At 47.2% G+C, this 16,147-nt stretch overlaps 1 protein-coding gene across 5 annotated transcripts in view; it reads left to right on the top strand.

Moving 5' to 3' along the window:
- Positions 1 to 14,436, top strand: part of LOC116988568 (collagen alpha-1(XVI) chain-like) — a 127,078-nt gene extending 112,642 nt beyond the window's left edge. For all 5 annotated transcript variants that reach the window (XM_033045403.1, XM_033045404.1, XM_033045405.1 and 2 more), the window contains 6 exons: positions 1,358 to 1,402; positions 4,426 to 4,626; positions 5,460 to 5,526; positions 11,101 to 11,268; positions 11,696 to 11,773; positions 13,732 to 14,436. In XM_033045403.1, coding sequence (XP_032901294.1) covers positions 1,358 to 1,402; positions 4,426 to 4,626; positions 5,460 to 5,526; positions 11,101 to 11,268; positions 11,696 to 11,773; positions 13,732 to 13,934 — 762 coding nt within the window. In that variant the 3' untranslated portion in view covers positions 13,935 to 14,436. The remainder of the gene's footprint in view (positions 1 to 1,357; positions 1,403 to 4,425; positions 4,627 to 5,459; positions 5,527 to 11,100; positions 11,269 to 11,695; positions 11,774 to 13,731) is intronic.
- Positions 14,437 to 16,147: the final 1,711 nt, after the last annotated feature.

A 16,147-nucleotide genomic window follows, 5' to 3' on the forward strand; every position in this document is an offset into this window, starting at 1 on the left:
CTGGGGTGGTGGTGAAGGCAGATACGGTAGTGCTGCTTAAGTGATTTATAGATTGGCACTTGGATAGCCAAGGAATGGAGGGATATGGATCACGTATTCTTGCTATTGAGGGAGTGCAGTGTATGTTCACCAAGTTAATTCTCAGGATGGCGGAGCTGACATACGACAAAATAATCGATCAACTAGGCTTATATTTACTTCTAATTTAGAAGGAGGAGAGGGTATCATAGAAATATATAAAATTCTTAAGGGATTGGACAGGCTAGGTGCAGGAAAAATGTTCCCGACGTTGGGGAGTCCAGAACTTGGGGTCACAGTTTAAGAATAAGGTGTAAGCCATTTGGGACTGAGATGAGGAAAATCAGAAGGCAGTGGAGGACAATTCACTGGATGTATTCGAGAGTTAGATATAGCTCTTGGGGCTAACGGAATCAAGGAATATGGGGAGAAAGCAGGAACGGGGTATTGAATTTGGATGATCAACCATAATCATATTGAATGGCGGTGCTGGCTCGAAGGGCTGAATGGCCTATTCCTGCACCTATCTTCTATGTGAAGGCAGAGGAGATCAGTTTAGCTTGGCATCATGTTCAACACAGACATTATGTGTCAAAGGATCTGTTCCTGTGCTGTTCTATGTTCTATATCATGTTCATAAGTTCTCGGAACAGAATCAGGCCATTCAGCCCATCAAGCTGAAGTTACCTGTTTGGAAAGTAACAGGGAGATGGTGGGGTTTTAACACTCCTCGTTGTTGGGAAGGATGGGGAAGGGACATTGCCGGGAAACTAGTTCCTATGAAGCAGTGGTGTGAAACCTTTCCTCTGCCTGCCCTTACTCTCACCAATAGCCCAAATGCAGCCGGTCCCAGCATGGAACAGCATGGCTGTGAACAACTGGCAGGGTAGAATTCTGTTTGCAAGTGCAGTATCCCAGCTGGATAAGGGCTACAAGTCTCTTGAATTCTAAAACAAATTCAAGTGCAATGCCTTTATCGTGCTCATTTACCGCCAGTTTTCTTGTAATCCCGCAGTTAGATCTTCACATTGACGGGGCAGCAGAGGGACTTTGTAAGCACCCTTGTTGTTTGGGCCATGTCTTGGCCTCCTGTCACAACCATCAGACTAACTCCAATCCTCAGCTCTCCATAGCCTGACTGACGTCCCTTTGTCTCCAGGCCATGGGGTCATACAGCATGGAAACAAGATGGAGCTTGGTCAGCATGGAGAGGTTGGGCCGAAGGGCTGTTTCCGCACAGTAAGGCTATGACTACAACAAAAAGGCCAATCCAATGTAACCTTCACATAACTTTGAGCTTTATCTCCAACCAGTGATCATTACTATGCTTCTTCCTTAGGGGCAACCTGGAGCAGCTGGGACGGCAGGGCAGCCAGGGCCAAAGGTAAGAGGCACAGCCATGGGATCAAAGGGCACCCGGGATGTTGAGGGGAGATTAATGGTCGAGAATGTTTACGTCATATGTACCGACAATTATATTTTTACTTGCAGCAGCTTAACAGGCCTGTGAACTCAATACACACAGATAAAGATAATAATCAAAACTTCAATAAATAAATTATTAACTGGAACGTCTGTAATGCAACCAAAGACACAGTTCATAGAAGTTCATAGTTGCAGATGTTAGTGTTGTGTTCAAGAGCCTGATGGTTGCTGGGAAGAAGTTGTTCTTGAACCTGGAGGATACCTTTATACAAAGGATAGTGGGCATATGCATGAGCTGTTTGAGGAGGTAGTGAGGGCAGGTACCATCGCAACATTTAAGAAACATTTAGACAGGAGTATGTATAGGATAGTTTAGCGGGATATGGGCCAAACACAAGCAGGTGGGACAAGTGTAGATGGGGCATCTTGGTCAGTGTGGGCAGGTTGGGCCAAAGGGCTTGTTTCTACGCTGTGGCTCTATGACTCAGAAGACATGGCCTCAGAATAAAAGGACCTTCTACAGTACCTTTAGAATGGAGATGGGGAGGAATTTCTTTAGCCAGAGTATGGCGAATCTGTGGAACTCATTGCCAAAGACAGCTGTGGAGGCAAAGTCATTGGGTATTTTTTTGAGCGGAAGTTCTTGATTAGTGAGGGTGTCAAAGATTATGGGGAGAAGGCAAAGCATGGGGTGAGAGGGATAAATAGATCAGCCATGATCAAACGGCGGAGTAGACTAGATGGGCTGAATGGCCTAATTCTGCTTCAATGTCTTACAGTGTGATGACAGGAAATCCTGATCAGCACCACCTATGAGAGAATAAATAGGATCTGCAATAAGGGAACAACTCTAGGCATGGGTGACATTGACCTACTTGTAGATTGGGAAAACCAAATGAACAGTAATGATATAGAGAAGCAAAATGGACCCAAAATGTTGAGGAACCAAATAAAGAATAAGCTGGCAAATGACAAAGGATTAACTAACCATCTTGTACAGGGTCTCTTGGGAAAAATATCCTTTTTCATTCTTCAATAAGATGAAGAGGGCTTGTTTCGGAGACGAAGGCCCTAAATCTATATAAAGGAAGCTGTAAATGTATGAGTCATGAGTTGGCTGTGATGGATTGGTGAATATTACTGAAAGGGTTGTCAGTAGCCAGGCAATGGCATGTATTTAAATCACAGACAAATGAATTGTAACATTAGTTCAGTCCTGTCAGGTGCAAAAATAAAGCAGGAAGTATGGTGAAAACACGGCTTGCAAAGTGAATTGGGGTTTGTATTAGAATAAAGTGGAAAAGGTCACATGGCTCCCTGAGATTTAGAATTCAACAAAGTAGGACAAAGGGATGAATTAAGGAAGGGAAGAGAAAAGGGAGAGTTCCATTTATTTGGAAGAATTCACTGTTATTTAAGTACTACTTCAGTCACAGATTGAAATGCTCTGCTTTATGTAATTGCTTGATGGGTTGACTTGCAAATAATATGATTTCTTATATAGCTGGGATATAAACCACATGCAGGCAGATAAGTCCAACAGAGTAGCGCAGTGGTAAAGCTGCTGCCTCACAGCGCCCGAGACCCAAGTTCGATCCTGACCTCTGGTGCTATCTGTGCGGAGTTTGCCCGCTCTCCCTGTAACTGTGTGGGTGCCCTCCGGGTGCTCTGGTTTCCTCCCAAATCCCAGACGTGTGGGTTTGTAGGTTAATTGGGCTCTGTGTAGGGAATGGATGAGAAAGTGGAACTTGTGTGAATGGGTGATTGATGGTCAGCGTGGACTCGGTGGGCCGTTGGGCTTGTTTCCATGCTATGTCTGTCAATCAATCAATGCAGATGTGCAGTTGAAATTGACTTTATGATCAACATAGGTGCTGTGGGCCTAAGGGCCTGTTCCTGTGCTTTGTTCTTCCATGTTCTGGAAAGACAGTATATATAGCAAGTTTGTAGAGAACATAAACACTGTCTGTCAAAGCAATCGATATGTGAAGAGAAGAATAATTTACAATGGAGAAAAAAACATGGATTAATTAAATTCAAACATTGACATTTGCAAAAGAGGCAACATTTGTGGATGGAATGGGCAGGTGTTGTTTTGGGTCGATCTATTGAGTCTGAAGAAGGGTCCCAATCCAAAAAGTAATCTGCCCATTCCAGCCACAGATGCTTCTTGACCCGCTGAGTTCCTCCAGCACTTCGTGTTTTACAGTTAGATATTGAGGGATATGGGGAGAAGGCAGGAACTGGATGCTAAATGTGGATGATCTGCCATGATCACATTGAATGGAATGGCAGGCTTGATGGGCTGAATGGCCTCCTCATATTTTCCATGTTTTCAAATGAATATATATTGCAGCTTTGCAATCACCTGATTGGAATCCCACCAACTTTAGTTCAATGAGAGGCTGGCTGTCCAGTTATCCCGATTCTCACGGTTACGCTTAGGACGGGGAAATTCTCACGGTGCATCTGCTGAGGGTGGAAGGACGTTGGGAAGCCAACGAGCACCGTGTTGTTGAGGGCTTTGATGGTGCACACATGTGCGCAGGTATTGGCCCGGATCACGTACAGCACAACTCGCACAACCAACACACAGCTTCCAGGAACGTTGCGGAGAGGCACGGTGGCGCAGCGGTAGAGTTGCTGCCTTACAGCGCCAGAGACCCTGGTTCGATCCTTACTAGAGGTGCTGTCGGTACGGAGATTGTACATTCTCTTTGTGACCATGTGGGTTTTCACTGGGTGCTCCGGTTTCCTCCCACTCCCCAAAAACGTACAGGTAGGTTATTTGTAGGTTATTTGGCTTTGGTAAAAATTGTTAATTTGTTCAGGATAATGTGAGTGTACGGGGATCACTGGTCGGCGCGGACATGGTGGGCCGAAGGGCTTCTTTTCACGTTGTATCTTTATACTAAAGTGTCGGCAACTTCAGCAGGGAGTGAATTGCTGATGCCTTCTCCATCGTTTTCTTGCCCTCGGCAGGGTGAGCCAGGAAGAGCAGGAGAAAAGGGAGCCCAGGGCCAGCGTGGATTGCCCGGGATCTCCATGGGAGGCTTGGGAAAGAGCAGCGGCATGGCGCTGCCTGGACAAACTGGTGCCCCCGGCGCACGGGGAGAACGAGGACACCCCGGAACCCCAGGACCTGTCGGCACTCCTGGAATCCCAGGAACACCAGGAGCTGGGGTAAGGAGTGCTACCCGCCTCTACCTCATCCTCTGGCAGCTTATCCCATGTACCCACCACCGTCTGTGTGCAGCAGCTGCTTCTCAATCACCTCTCACCATAAACCTATGTCCCCTGGTTCTTGATTCCACTACGCTGGGTAAAAGACTCTGCATTCACCCTATCCATCATTCTCCTCATGATTTTATACACCTCTATAAGGACACTCCTCACCCTCCTGCACTGTAGGGAACAGTATTCCCAGCCTATCCAGCCTTTCCTTATATCTCACACCCTCCAAATCCAGTACCATTCCTGTATCTTTTGTGACATCCTCCCTTTACCAGGGTGACCAGAACTGTATAGAGTACTCAAAATGTGGCCTTACCAACATTTTGTTCAACTGTAATATGACGTCCCAACTTCTGTACTCAATACCATGACCAATGAACACAAGTATGCCAAAAGCCTTCTTCACTATGTACCTGTACTCCTTAGTCTCTCTGTTGTACAACACTCTCCGGGACCCTAGATTTACTGTGTAAGTCCTGCCCTGGTCTGTCCTACCAAAATGCAACACCTCGCAATTATCTGATTTAAACTCCATCTGCCATTCCTCAGCCTATTGGCCCAGTTGATCGGGATCCCGTTGCAATTGTAGATAACCTTGTTCACTGTCCATGATACCACCAGTTTTACTCTGTGTAACGTATGGCAAAGCTACAAGCCCAGAATTCCTAACCAGGGTACAATTCCAGCACACAGTATTCCCAGCAACACGTCTTTATCTGGGTGCATCATTACTCAAGGGCCACGTGCTGGAACTAACAAAATGGTCCCGTTCCTTCCATTAGGCTGAAGCTATTAATTTCGATGAGATCAAGAGGTTAATAAGGCAAGAAGTTACGAAGATCTTTGACGGTAAGTATAGACTTATTTGCATATAATGTTACATCAGGCCAATTGGCCCATAGCTCCATGCTAGCACCCATCGGTTCCATTTACCCCTCTCCCCATCTCCATACATTATCTCTCTCCCACGTGTTCACCAACTCCCTTTTGACTCTTTTCCCACTGACTAACACGAGGGGTAATGTACAGCAGAGAGTTAATTCACTGGTCTCTTTCAGATGAAATTAGATTACTTTATTTTCACGTAAAACAGGATGCAATGGAATTCTTTGTTAGCACAAATGTAGATTAGATGGTGTCCATGATAATGAAAGATAAAGCAACAACGGCAAATGCAAAACAGTGCTTGTGGTGGATATCTGTAGTAACGCAATGCTGGACTATCGGAAAGAGGATATGTACAAGGGAGCACTCTCCAGGATATGGATGTGGGAATGGTGAATGAGTTAGGGGTCTGACGGCCAAGGGTGTGTGGGGTGGGGGGGGTGGGGGGTGGGGGGTGGTGTGTGGGGGGTGGGGTGAGGTGTGTGTGTGGGGTGGGGTTGGGGTGTGTGGGGTGGGGATGTGGGGGGTGGGGATGTGTGGTGTTGGGGTGTGTGGGGTGGGGGTGTGTGTGGGGTGGGGGGGGTGTGTGTGGGGTGGGGGTGTGTGTGTGGGGTGGGGTGGGGGTGTGTGTGTGGGGTGGGGTGGGGGTGTGTGTGTGATGTGGGTTGGGGTTGGGGGGTGTGGGGTGAGGGTATGTGTGTGGGGTGAGGGTGTGTGGGGTGGGTGAGAGTCCATGGCGTGAGGACCTCTGAGTCTGCAGTGACCAGTCTGGTGATGATGTGAGCGTGATGGGGAGCGACGCGTTAGGTGACGGAGTGTGGGCCCCAGGAAGAGGGTAGTGGGGGCCCAGGATGGAGTGAGCAGGGGCCCAGGGAGAGAAGAGCAGGAACCGCAGGGAGAGAGCATAGTGGGGTCCCAGGGTGTGGGTGGAGGGACAGTGCCGGGGAAGTCTGGGTGCTGCTGCTCTGTTGTCCACCTGTCCCCTGGGCGACCTCCTGGTGGGTGGATTCAGCACAGTGACGGGGCACAGAGACCCCTCCCACCATACCTGGCAGGCAGCTCTCCCACCAGCGCTAGTGCCAGCCTAGACCTCTCCTGCCCTCAGTCACAGTGAAGGCCCGGGCAAGGGCTGGCTGTGGTGTGGGAGCAGAGAGACCTGACTGCACACCTAGAACAGAGAGCATGCAGCACAGGAAGGGCAGTGTAGGAGGGAATTCTGTGCTATAAATAGGACAAAATTCCCTCCTACAGGGCTCTTCGTCACAATGTTTGTGTCGACCAGGGTGCCAGGTCAAACTGATCTCATGTGCCTGTCCATGATCCAACTCCCTCTATTCCCTGCACTTCCATGTGCCTATATAAAAACCTCTTCAACGTCACTGTCGTATCTGCCTCCACCACCACCCCTGGCAGCAAGTTCCAGGCACCCATCATCCTCTGTGTAAAAAAACTTGCCTCACACATCTCCATTAAATATCCCCCCCTCTCACCTTATAGCTCCGTTCTCTAGTGTTTGATATTTTCACCCTGGGAAAAAGTTTATGAACGTCTACCCAATCTATGCCTCTCATACTTTTATATATTTCTATCGGGCCTTCCCGCAACCTTTGACATTCCAGAGAAAACAATCCAAGTCTGTCCAACGTTTCCCTGTCGCCGAAACTCCCAAACCAGGCAGCCTTCTGGTAAACCATCTCTGCACCCTCTCCCGAACCTCCACATCCTTCCTGTAATGGGGGAGACCAGAACTCCACACAATACTCCAAATATGGCCTGACCTAGCTATAAAAGCTGTATGTGGGCAAGAGGTATGTGTGGTGCGGGTGCAGATGGAGAGTGCGGTGTGGCAGCCCCACTCCACACACTGACATGGAGCTCAGCTATCAGCAGCAGGCAGTGAAGTGAGACGGAAGCCAAGGTGTGTGGCTTTACTGAGAAAAACCGGTTTTGATACGTGAGTTATTTCCATGCTCTGAATTATGATTCTGGAACATGAGCACTCATCTATAGTCATGCAGAGATAGGTGGCCCTGATAAGGCAACTGCAGGCATCCCTCCCAACCTGGTTCTTCCAGTTTTCAACCTCTGCTGTTGTGCTGAGCTATAATGTGCTGAATGCCAGAACTGTAACTGAAATGGCAGAAAGGGCTGACTGTCGCTCGACTTGGATGAGTCCACCTTTTGAATCTGGAGGTTTAGTACAGTGCAGCTGAGGTCTGGCCAGTATCCCCTGTGACTGGTCGCCACTTCACCGCACGCTGCCTTCCCAACGCCCGCACTGCCATAAAATATCCCCCCCCTGCTCATCTTATAGCTATGTTCTCGTGGGTAAAGGCTTGTGTCCCCATTGACCACAGGATAGCGGGAATGGAAGGAGAGGGGCAGTTGTTACTGTAAGCGGTCTGTCATTGGACCTCCCCCACCTTGGGGAGAAGTCTCTCTCTCCCATCCATGAAGCCTCGCGGTCAACCTGTTGCTCCTCGAGTGCGGCACGGCGACCTCGGTGCATGGGAGGGGGTAGGGGGTGGGTGATTGCGGGGGGGCAACAGCTCGTTTCCCGGGAGGTTGAGGCGGCTGCGGGAGGCCCTGCAGTTGCACGGGGCTGCGGTGGAAGGTGCTGACAGCATCACGCTTGGCCAGGCCAACCCCTACTTCATTAACCCAGTGACGCAAGGACGCCGGGCCTTAACGTTACACACAATCATATGTCCATGCGATAGGAGCACAATTATGCCATTCGGCCCATTGAGTCTACTCTGACATTAAATCATGGCTGATCTATCCTTCCCACTCAACGCCATTCTCCTGCCTTCTCTACCTAACCCCTGACACCCATACTTTTTTTTTGAACGCAACATTTATTGACATAACAAAATACACATATAGACCAAACAAAGAGACACACAAAGGATAATCGCAAAATGACAAAATACAAATCACCTAACCTCTATTAGCATTGCATCAGATCCTCTTAACATTCTATCATAAAAGCATCATATTCACAGGCACCAGAGCAAGCTCATCAATTCATATCTTTAATCATTCTTGGCATTTGTAATAGTACCAGTTTCCATATAATATTAAAGGCACCAGTCCTCAACTTGAGTTTAGCAGTTATACTTTCCATCAGGTATACATTTTTCAATCTTGCCCTCCACCGTTGAAAATTTGGTGGCATTTCCTTTCTCCATAGCGCTGTTATCATCTTTTTAGCAATCAACAGAATCACCCCAAGCAGATATTTCTGATTTTGAATATCTGTCTCTGCTGGGGTATCTCCTAATATGAAACAAGCCGGTTCCAAAGGTAGATCCACTCCCAGAATTAATTAAATCTCTACCTGGATGTCTCTCCAGTATTGGTACAATTTGGGACAATCCCCAAAAATATGTGTGTGATCACCGATCTTCCCACATTGTCTCCAGCATAAATTTGAGGTGTTACTGTATCTTGCCAACACTAGAGGTGTCCTAAATACTCTCATTTTAATTTTCCATTCGAACTCCCTCCAAGAGGGGATACTTGTCAGCTTATGGCCCAAGAGACATGTCCTTTCCCATATTTCATCTGTAATAATAATGTTCATTTCCAATTCCCATTTCTGTTTTGTTTCTATAGTATTTCCTTTTGTATAGTCTTGAAGTCCTTGATATAAATGAGATATCAAATTATTTTGTAACACTCCCTCTATAGTCATCAAGAAAGTATTTTCCAAGTTTGAAGGTCGTCTACATATCTGCTCCCAATCTACATGTGTCTGTAAGTAGTGCCGTATTTGGAGGAACCTAAAGAAATCCGACCCTGACAGTCCAAATTTATTCTGCCTTCTCCACCTAACTCCTGACACCCATACTAATCAAGAATCTATCTATCTCTGCCTTAAACATATCCATTGACTTGGACTCCACAACTACCCTCCGACTAAAGGAATTCCTCATCATCTCCTTTCTAAAGGTATGTCCTTATCTTCTGAGACAATGTCCTCAGGAAAACTAGACTTTCCCAGTAGGGGAAACATCCTCTCTGCATTCACTCAAGTCAGGCCTTTCACTATTCAGTAAGTTTCAATGAGGTCCCCCCTCATCATCTAAACTCCAGCAAGAAGAAGGAATGAGGAGGAATGTACTTCTGCCCAGGTGGGACACAACCGCACGTGGTAATTGCAGAAACCTGAGCCTTGACAATACAGGGCTGGAACGTGGCGACTCTTTGTGTGATGTCCCAGAAGAGAATGAACTGTCATTCACTACAATCTCTTATCTGCCCACGATTGTACTCGCATGTGGTATGATGTGACTGGATGACAGAGAACATGAACTAAACCAATCACACAGGCTGCCACAGCTGCTCATCCTCTGATGTAGTGTGGGGAGCACAGAGTCACAGCTCCAGTCAGCTGGGTAAAATTCTGACCTCCAGTGATGTCTAGTGGAGTTTCCACGTTTCCCCGGACATCGCCTGAATTTTCCCTGGCTTGTCCCCCCCCCCCCCCCTCCCCCATCCCAAAGACCTGTCAGTTGTAAAAAACATGCAGGTGTGCAGTGGGGTCAAGGATGAGGTTGATTTATTTAGTTTGCAGATGGAGCAAGGAAACAGGGTCCTTTGGCCCACAGAGTCCATGCTGACAACCAATCACCCATTTACACTAGTTCTATGTTATCCCATTTTCTCTTCCACTCCCTACACACACTTGGGGTGATTTACAGAGGCCAATTAACCAACAAACCTTGAGATGTGGGAGGCAACTGGAGCACCAGAGGGAGAACATGCAAACTCCACATACGCTGCACCCAAGGTCAGGATCGAACCCGGGTCCTTGGAGCTGTGAGACAGCAGCTCTACCACTGTGCTGCCCTAAGTTTTTGGAAGTGGGACGAGTGGACATGGTTGGGAATGGACTCACTGGGCTAAAGGGACTGTTTCGTAGAGCTGAGAACATGGAACAATACAGCACAGGAACAGGCCCTTCAGCCCACAATGTCTGTGCCAAAAATGATGCCAAGGTAAACTAATCTCCTCTGTCGGCGCATAATCCATATCTCCTTATTTCCTGCATATTCATATGTTTATCTGAAAGCATCCTATCCCATCCTAGCACCCCATTCCAGGCACCCACTATTTAAAAAAAACCTGCCCCGCACATCTCCTTTGAACATTGCCTCTCTGACCTTAAAGCTATGCTCTTTAGTCTTTGCCATTTCCACTCTAGGAAAAAGGTTTTGACTGTCTACCTTATCTATGGCTCTCATTTTTATATATTTCTATTAGGTCTCCCTCCAAAGTTCCAGAGAAAACAATCTACGTCTGTCCAACTTCTCCTCGTCGCTAATACCCTGTAATCTGGGCAGTATTCTGGCTATTGGCTGAATGACTAGTATTTTTAGTTTGTCAGTATATATGGTTTTACCTGCTGTGTTGTCTGTGGGAGAGTGATGGATGCCAGGCTTCTTCCTCTGGTAAATAATTTCCATGCTGCAGAGTGCAGGGAGTGGGAAGATTGATCACAACTCACTCAATGCTCTGTTGTACGTTTTGCAGAGAGAATGACGTACTACTTGGCCAGTATGCGTTCGTCAGATACCAGCCCGGGCAGACCAGGAACTCCAGGGAAAATCGGAGCCAGTGGACACCCGGGACAGCCTGGTCAGTCGGGAATGCCGGGACAGATGGGAAGAGATGGGCGGCCAGGAATACCCGGATCCAAAGGTAGAGTGGCTCAATGATGTGGGAGTGCGCACAGTGCACACTGGGCGAAGCGGCCGGCGTTTTGCTTAGTCAAGGACACCACAGACAGAGCCGGTTCAATCCTGCCCTCCAGCACTGCCTGTGCGGAGTTTGCACGTTCTTTCTGCCACCACACTTTCCTGGTTTAAATCCACCTCCCAAAACCGTGTCTAGCTGTCGTAAATTATCCCTCATGAGGGGTAGAAACCGAGCGATGCTGGTGCGAGTGTGAACATGGCGTTCCGTCAGCCATGGTGCCATTAACTAGCAGAGTTGGCTTGAGTAGTCGATGACGTACACTGCACGTGTTTGCACGGGTAGAACTCAAATTACTGACCACTGTTGAACTTGTTTGGTTCATTGAAATCGGAGTCTTTATAACGCTTCTGAAATGTTTGTTTGGAATCAGGTCCGAGTGGTCCTAAGGGCGATCGTGGCGACAAAGGCGTGGGTCATGTGGGCGAGCCTGGTTTACCTGGGCCACAGGGTAAGTCACCTGTCCTGCTCTCATTTCACCCGCTGACGCTTTTTGTACCTCGTTGGTTGCGGGCTCCCCAGCCTTCTACGGTCTACACACTAACCATTGTAAGCTTGTCATTGAAATCCACAAAGTAGATCAACCATTGCCTGGGCATCAAGTGGGAGGTATCTGACACACACGTGCCTATTACTGTTTCTTGGCACCAGCCACACCATCTGCCCAAAGGCAGGGGATCGAGTCATCAGGACAACCAGAGTGCCTCCACAGACATCTTCAAGGCAATGAAATGAGTGCAACTTGGCCTCATGCTCAGTACAGACATTGTGGGCTGAAGGGCCTGTTCCTGTGCTGTACTGTTCTACGTTCTAAAAAATCGTGCCAGTGTGTTCACATGGACATCTCCAGAAGATGGATCAGGACTAGTGTCTCTCTGTAGCCATCTCCAGGGGAACTAAGAAACATGGTTACACCACAGCGGGCAGCCATTTGGCATGCTGATACTACTCCGGTTCAGTGAGAGACCAGTCCAGCTCTCACCTCCAATCCTCTCTCCATAATGCTGCTTTCTGATAAAGGGCTTCCTTTACATTGAAGGCACAAGGAACTGTAGATATTGGTTTACTAAAAAAAGCACAAAGTGCTGGAGCAACTCAGTGAGTCAGGCAGTACTTCTGAAGGGTCCCTTCTTAAGACTGATTAGAGTATGATAACTATCCCCCTACTACAATCAATTGCAGAGGGATCCCGACCTTAAACATCACCTGCCCATTCCTTCCACAGATGCTGTCTGACCCATGGAGTTCCTCCAGCACTTTCTGCCTTTTTTCCCCCGTTATCTTGAATCTGGCATTTTGCATTCCAGAAACTTCACGACCCTCTGGACTAAATCAAGTCAAGAGTCAAGAGAGTTTATTGTCATGTGTCCCAGATAGGACAATTACATTCTTGTTTGCTTTATCCTTATCTAAATCTTTAGCATCTTTGTGAAAAATCTCAGCAGCTTTGACCCTGAGGCTCCACAGTCAAAGCCCAGCTCCCAACTCCATCTCTTAACCCCACCTCCCACCAAGTCACAGCTGTCAACAGATCTTGAAGCCTCTGCTCGATGGGCTTCCCCACATAGTTTGTCATCCTCTTATTGTACCTGTGACGAGTCAGCCATTGGTGCTCTTCACCACTGTCTCTCCCTGGCTCTCTGGTTTCTGAAATCCCCAGTTGTTTCTGAATTTCCATGTTCATAGAACAGTACAGCACAGGGACAGGTCGATCGGCCCACAATGTCGTGACGTACATACTACCAAGTTAAACTAATCTCCTCTGATAACACGTGATCCATATCTCTCCATTCTCTGCACACCCATCTGCCTTTTTGGATGGCAGCAGTAAAGTTGCTGCCATACAGTGTCAGAGACCCAGGCTCGATCCTAACTACTGGTGCTTGTCTGTACGCAGTTTGTACGTTCTCCCCATGACCTGTGTGGGTTTTCCCCGGGAGCTCCAGTTTCCTCTCACACTCCAAGACGTACAGATATGTAGGTTAATTGGCTTGGTTAAATTGAAAATTGTCCCTTGCGTGTGTAGGATAGCTTTAATATGGTCGATGCGGACTCGATGGGACCTGTTCCGCACTATATCTCTAAACTAAACTAATCTAAAAGACTTCTCTTAAATGCCACTATTGTATCTGGCTCCACCACCACCCTCGGAAGTATGTTCTTAGCATCTCCTTTAAACTTTGCCCCTCTCATCTTAAAGCTATGTCCTCTAATACTCACAAAGCTATGCTCGCTAAAACTCAACAATACTTTAATGCAGTATTACTTCTGGGCAATACTCCAAATTTGGCCAAACCAAAGTCTTATCAAGTTGCATCATGACCTCCTCTCTCTTGTACCCAATGCCATGTCGATGCGCAGGTTGAAGGGCTGGATGAGAGTGCCTAACGTCTTGCCTTACCCGCGCAGGTCCACCTGGACTCCCAGGTTATGGTAAACTGGGCCCATCAGGGCCAGTTGGCCAACAGGGTATCCCGGGCATCCCAGGACAACCAGGCAACCAGGGATCAACCGGGAAGGATGGCCGCTGCCTGCCATCTCAATGTGCCATTCAAATGCCAGAGCCTTACAACGCCAAGAATTCCAAAGGACCATCTTCCTGGATGAATTAATAAAGTCTATACAACTGCTATCACTTTATTTGAAGGGGGGGGGGGGGGGGGAGGTTTGGGGTGAGGATGGGTGATGATTTAATCATTTTGGCCTTGATTATTTCTTTTTGTACAAATAAACCCACCCAGTGGATTATCCAAAGCGTTATTTAAATAGTTGTTGGCAACGTATATGAGAGTGTTTCCAGCCTGAAGCAGAGTTGGACTCATTGTGACTTGGCCCCAAGTATTTCCTTGGCCCCGCTAAAGGTGTCCTCTGGGGCCCGACTGTTGGGAGTTGCGAGTTTGGGCGTTGGGCCCCATTGGTGATGGAGGATGACTCCTTGCAGTTGGAGGTATGACCTCCTGGGTCCCACCCCCTTGCTTCCTTCAGTGGCTACTCAACCCATCAATCCCACTGCGGCTGGTCTCTGGTTTGTTAATGGATCATTCCACACGGCTTGTTCTCTATCTTGTTCATAAACAAAAATGTCTTCAAAGAAATAAAAATGGTTAGATTTTTCTCCTGGGCTGTGCGATTGATTTAAGGGATGGAGATTTGTTGCAATATGTCCACTGATGGTTTCTATGGCTACCGGGGCAACATCCTGCATCCCAATACCCTCCGTTACCTGCTGCCCCAACCAGTACGTGGATGTCTGTCATCGAGGCAGACGTTGAATGCCATAGTGTGGTAAAGCGTGGGAACTGGCCCTTTGGCCCATCAACTTCCTGTCCTTCATCAACCATCCATTGCATTGCAGCTTCAGCCATCAAAACTGTTGGAGTTGGACGGGAGTCCCCGCTGAAAAAATCTGGGTAGTGCCAGAAGGGCCATCATTTTTGACACGGATGGCAAGAGGACAGAACGTCTGGCAGTACAATGTGCATGGTGATCCTGCAATGGACCACCGCTGCAGACTCACAACCACTTCCCAATGGTGGATCCTAACACCACAAAAGCACAGTGAGAGCAAACTAAAGGTGTCGGGGGTTGTGGGGCGAAAGCAGTGGAATAAAATTGAATGGCAGAGTAGATTTGATGGGCCGAATGGCCTAATTCTGCTCCTAGAACATATGAACATAAAAGCAATCGCAACTGGGAACACAGCGCCCCGGGAATTGAAGCTCAAACCAGGCCAGCAGATGACGACAAGTCATCACAGGTTTACACCAAATACCACTAACAATACAAGCTTGCTCTCCACAACGTAACGCACATTTTCTGAAAAAGCTATTTGTTAAATACGGACTCAACCGAACAACATTTGTGATGGGAAACGCACTTAATTACTTTGGATCATATTCAACCTGTTTTAATTTGAGTATTACAAGGATGTTGCCAGGACTCGAGGGTCTGAACTACACGGATTGGGCAGGATAGGACTTTGTTACTTGCAGCATAGGAAGCTCAGGTGTGATCTTATGGAGGTATTAAAATTGTGAGGGTAATAAATAGTACAAATGCACACAGTCTTAGAACCAGAGGACATATGTTTAAGGTGAATGGGGAAAGATTTAATGGGAACCTGAGGGTCAACTTTTTCACACTGGGTGTGGTGAGTGTATGGAAAGAGTTGCCAGAGGTGGCAGGTGAGATAACAGTATTTAAAAGGCACTTGGATAGGTACATGGATTTAATGTTTAGTTTGGAGGCAGATATAATAGTGGCACATAATTGTAAGATTAAACGAGAACTTACCAGTTTGAAGTTTGATCTTTATTTTATGAGGAGTTACGATGAGGGACTACGTGAAGAACACCGTACAGCAGCACGTGCGTCAATCTTCAAAGCAGCGGTGTGAAATCACAGATAATAGTGACTGAAGTATAATAGTAAGATGAAAGAAGATTAGAACTACCCACATGACGTTTACGAGGGCTGGGAGTGGAGGGCACGTAGTCCCTCATCGTAACTCCTCATAAAATAAAGATCAAACTTCAAACTGGTAAGTTCTCGTTTAATCTTACTATTTTACTTCGGAGTCACGTGAGTGACTACGTGAAGATTTCAAAGCTCTGTGATTTCATGCCGTGAGCAACAAGTCTACACAACCACAACTGCCCCATTGACAAATGAGGGAAAACAATCATAATGCATACAGTCATGACATAGATTTAAACATCCTGATGCTGTTAACTAAGTAATAACAATAGTCACATCTCTCATCCGATTGAAACATATAACAGAACGTAAAATAAAATTGAGAAATACCCCTGGCCTGGCAACGGAT

Source organism: Amblyraja radiata, chromosome 27 (assembly GCF_010909765.2).
Source record: "Amblyraja radiata isolate CabotCenter1 chromosome 27, sAmbRad1.1.pri, whole genome shotgun sequence".
Taxonomy (NCBI): domain Eukaryota; kingdom Metazoa; phylum Chordata; class Chondrichthyes; order Rajiformes; family Rajidae; genus Amblyraja; species Amblyraja radiata.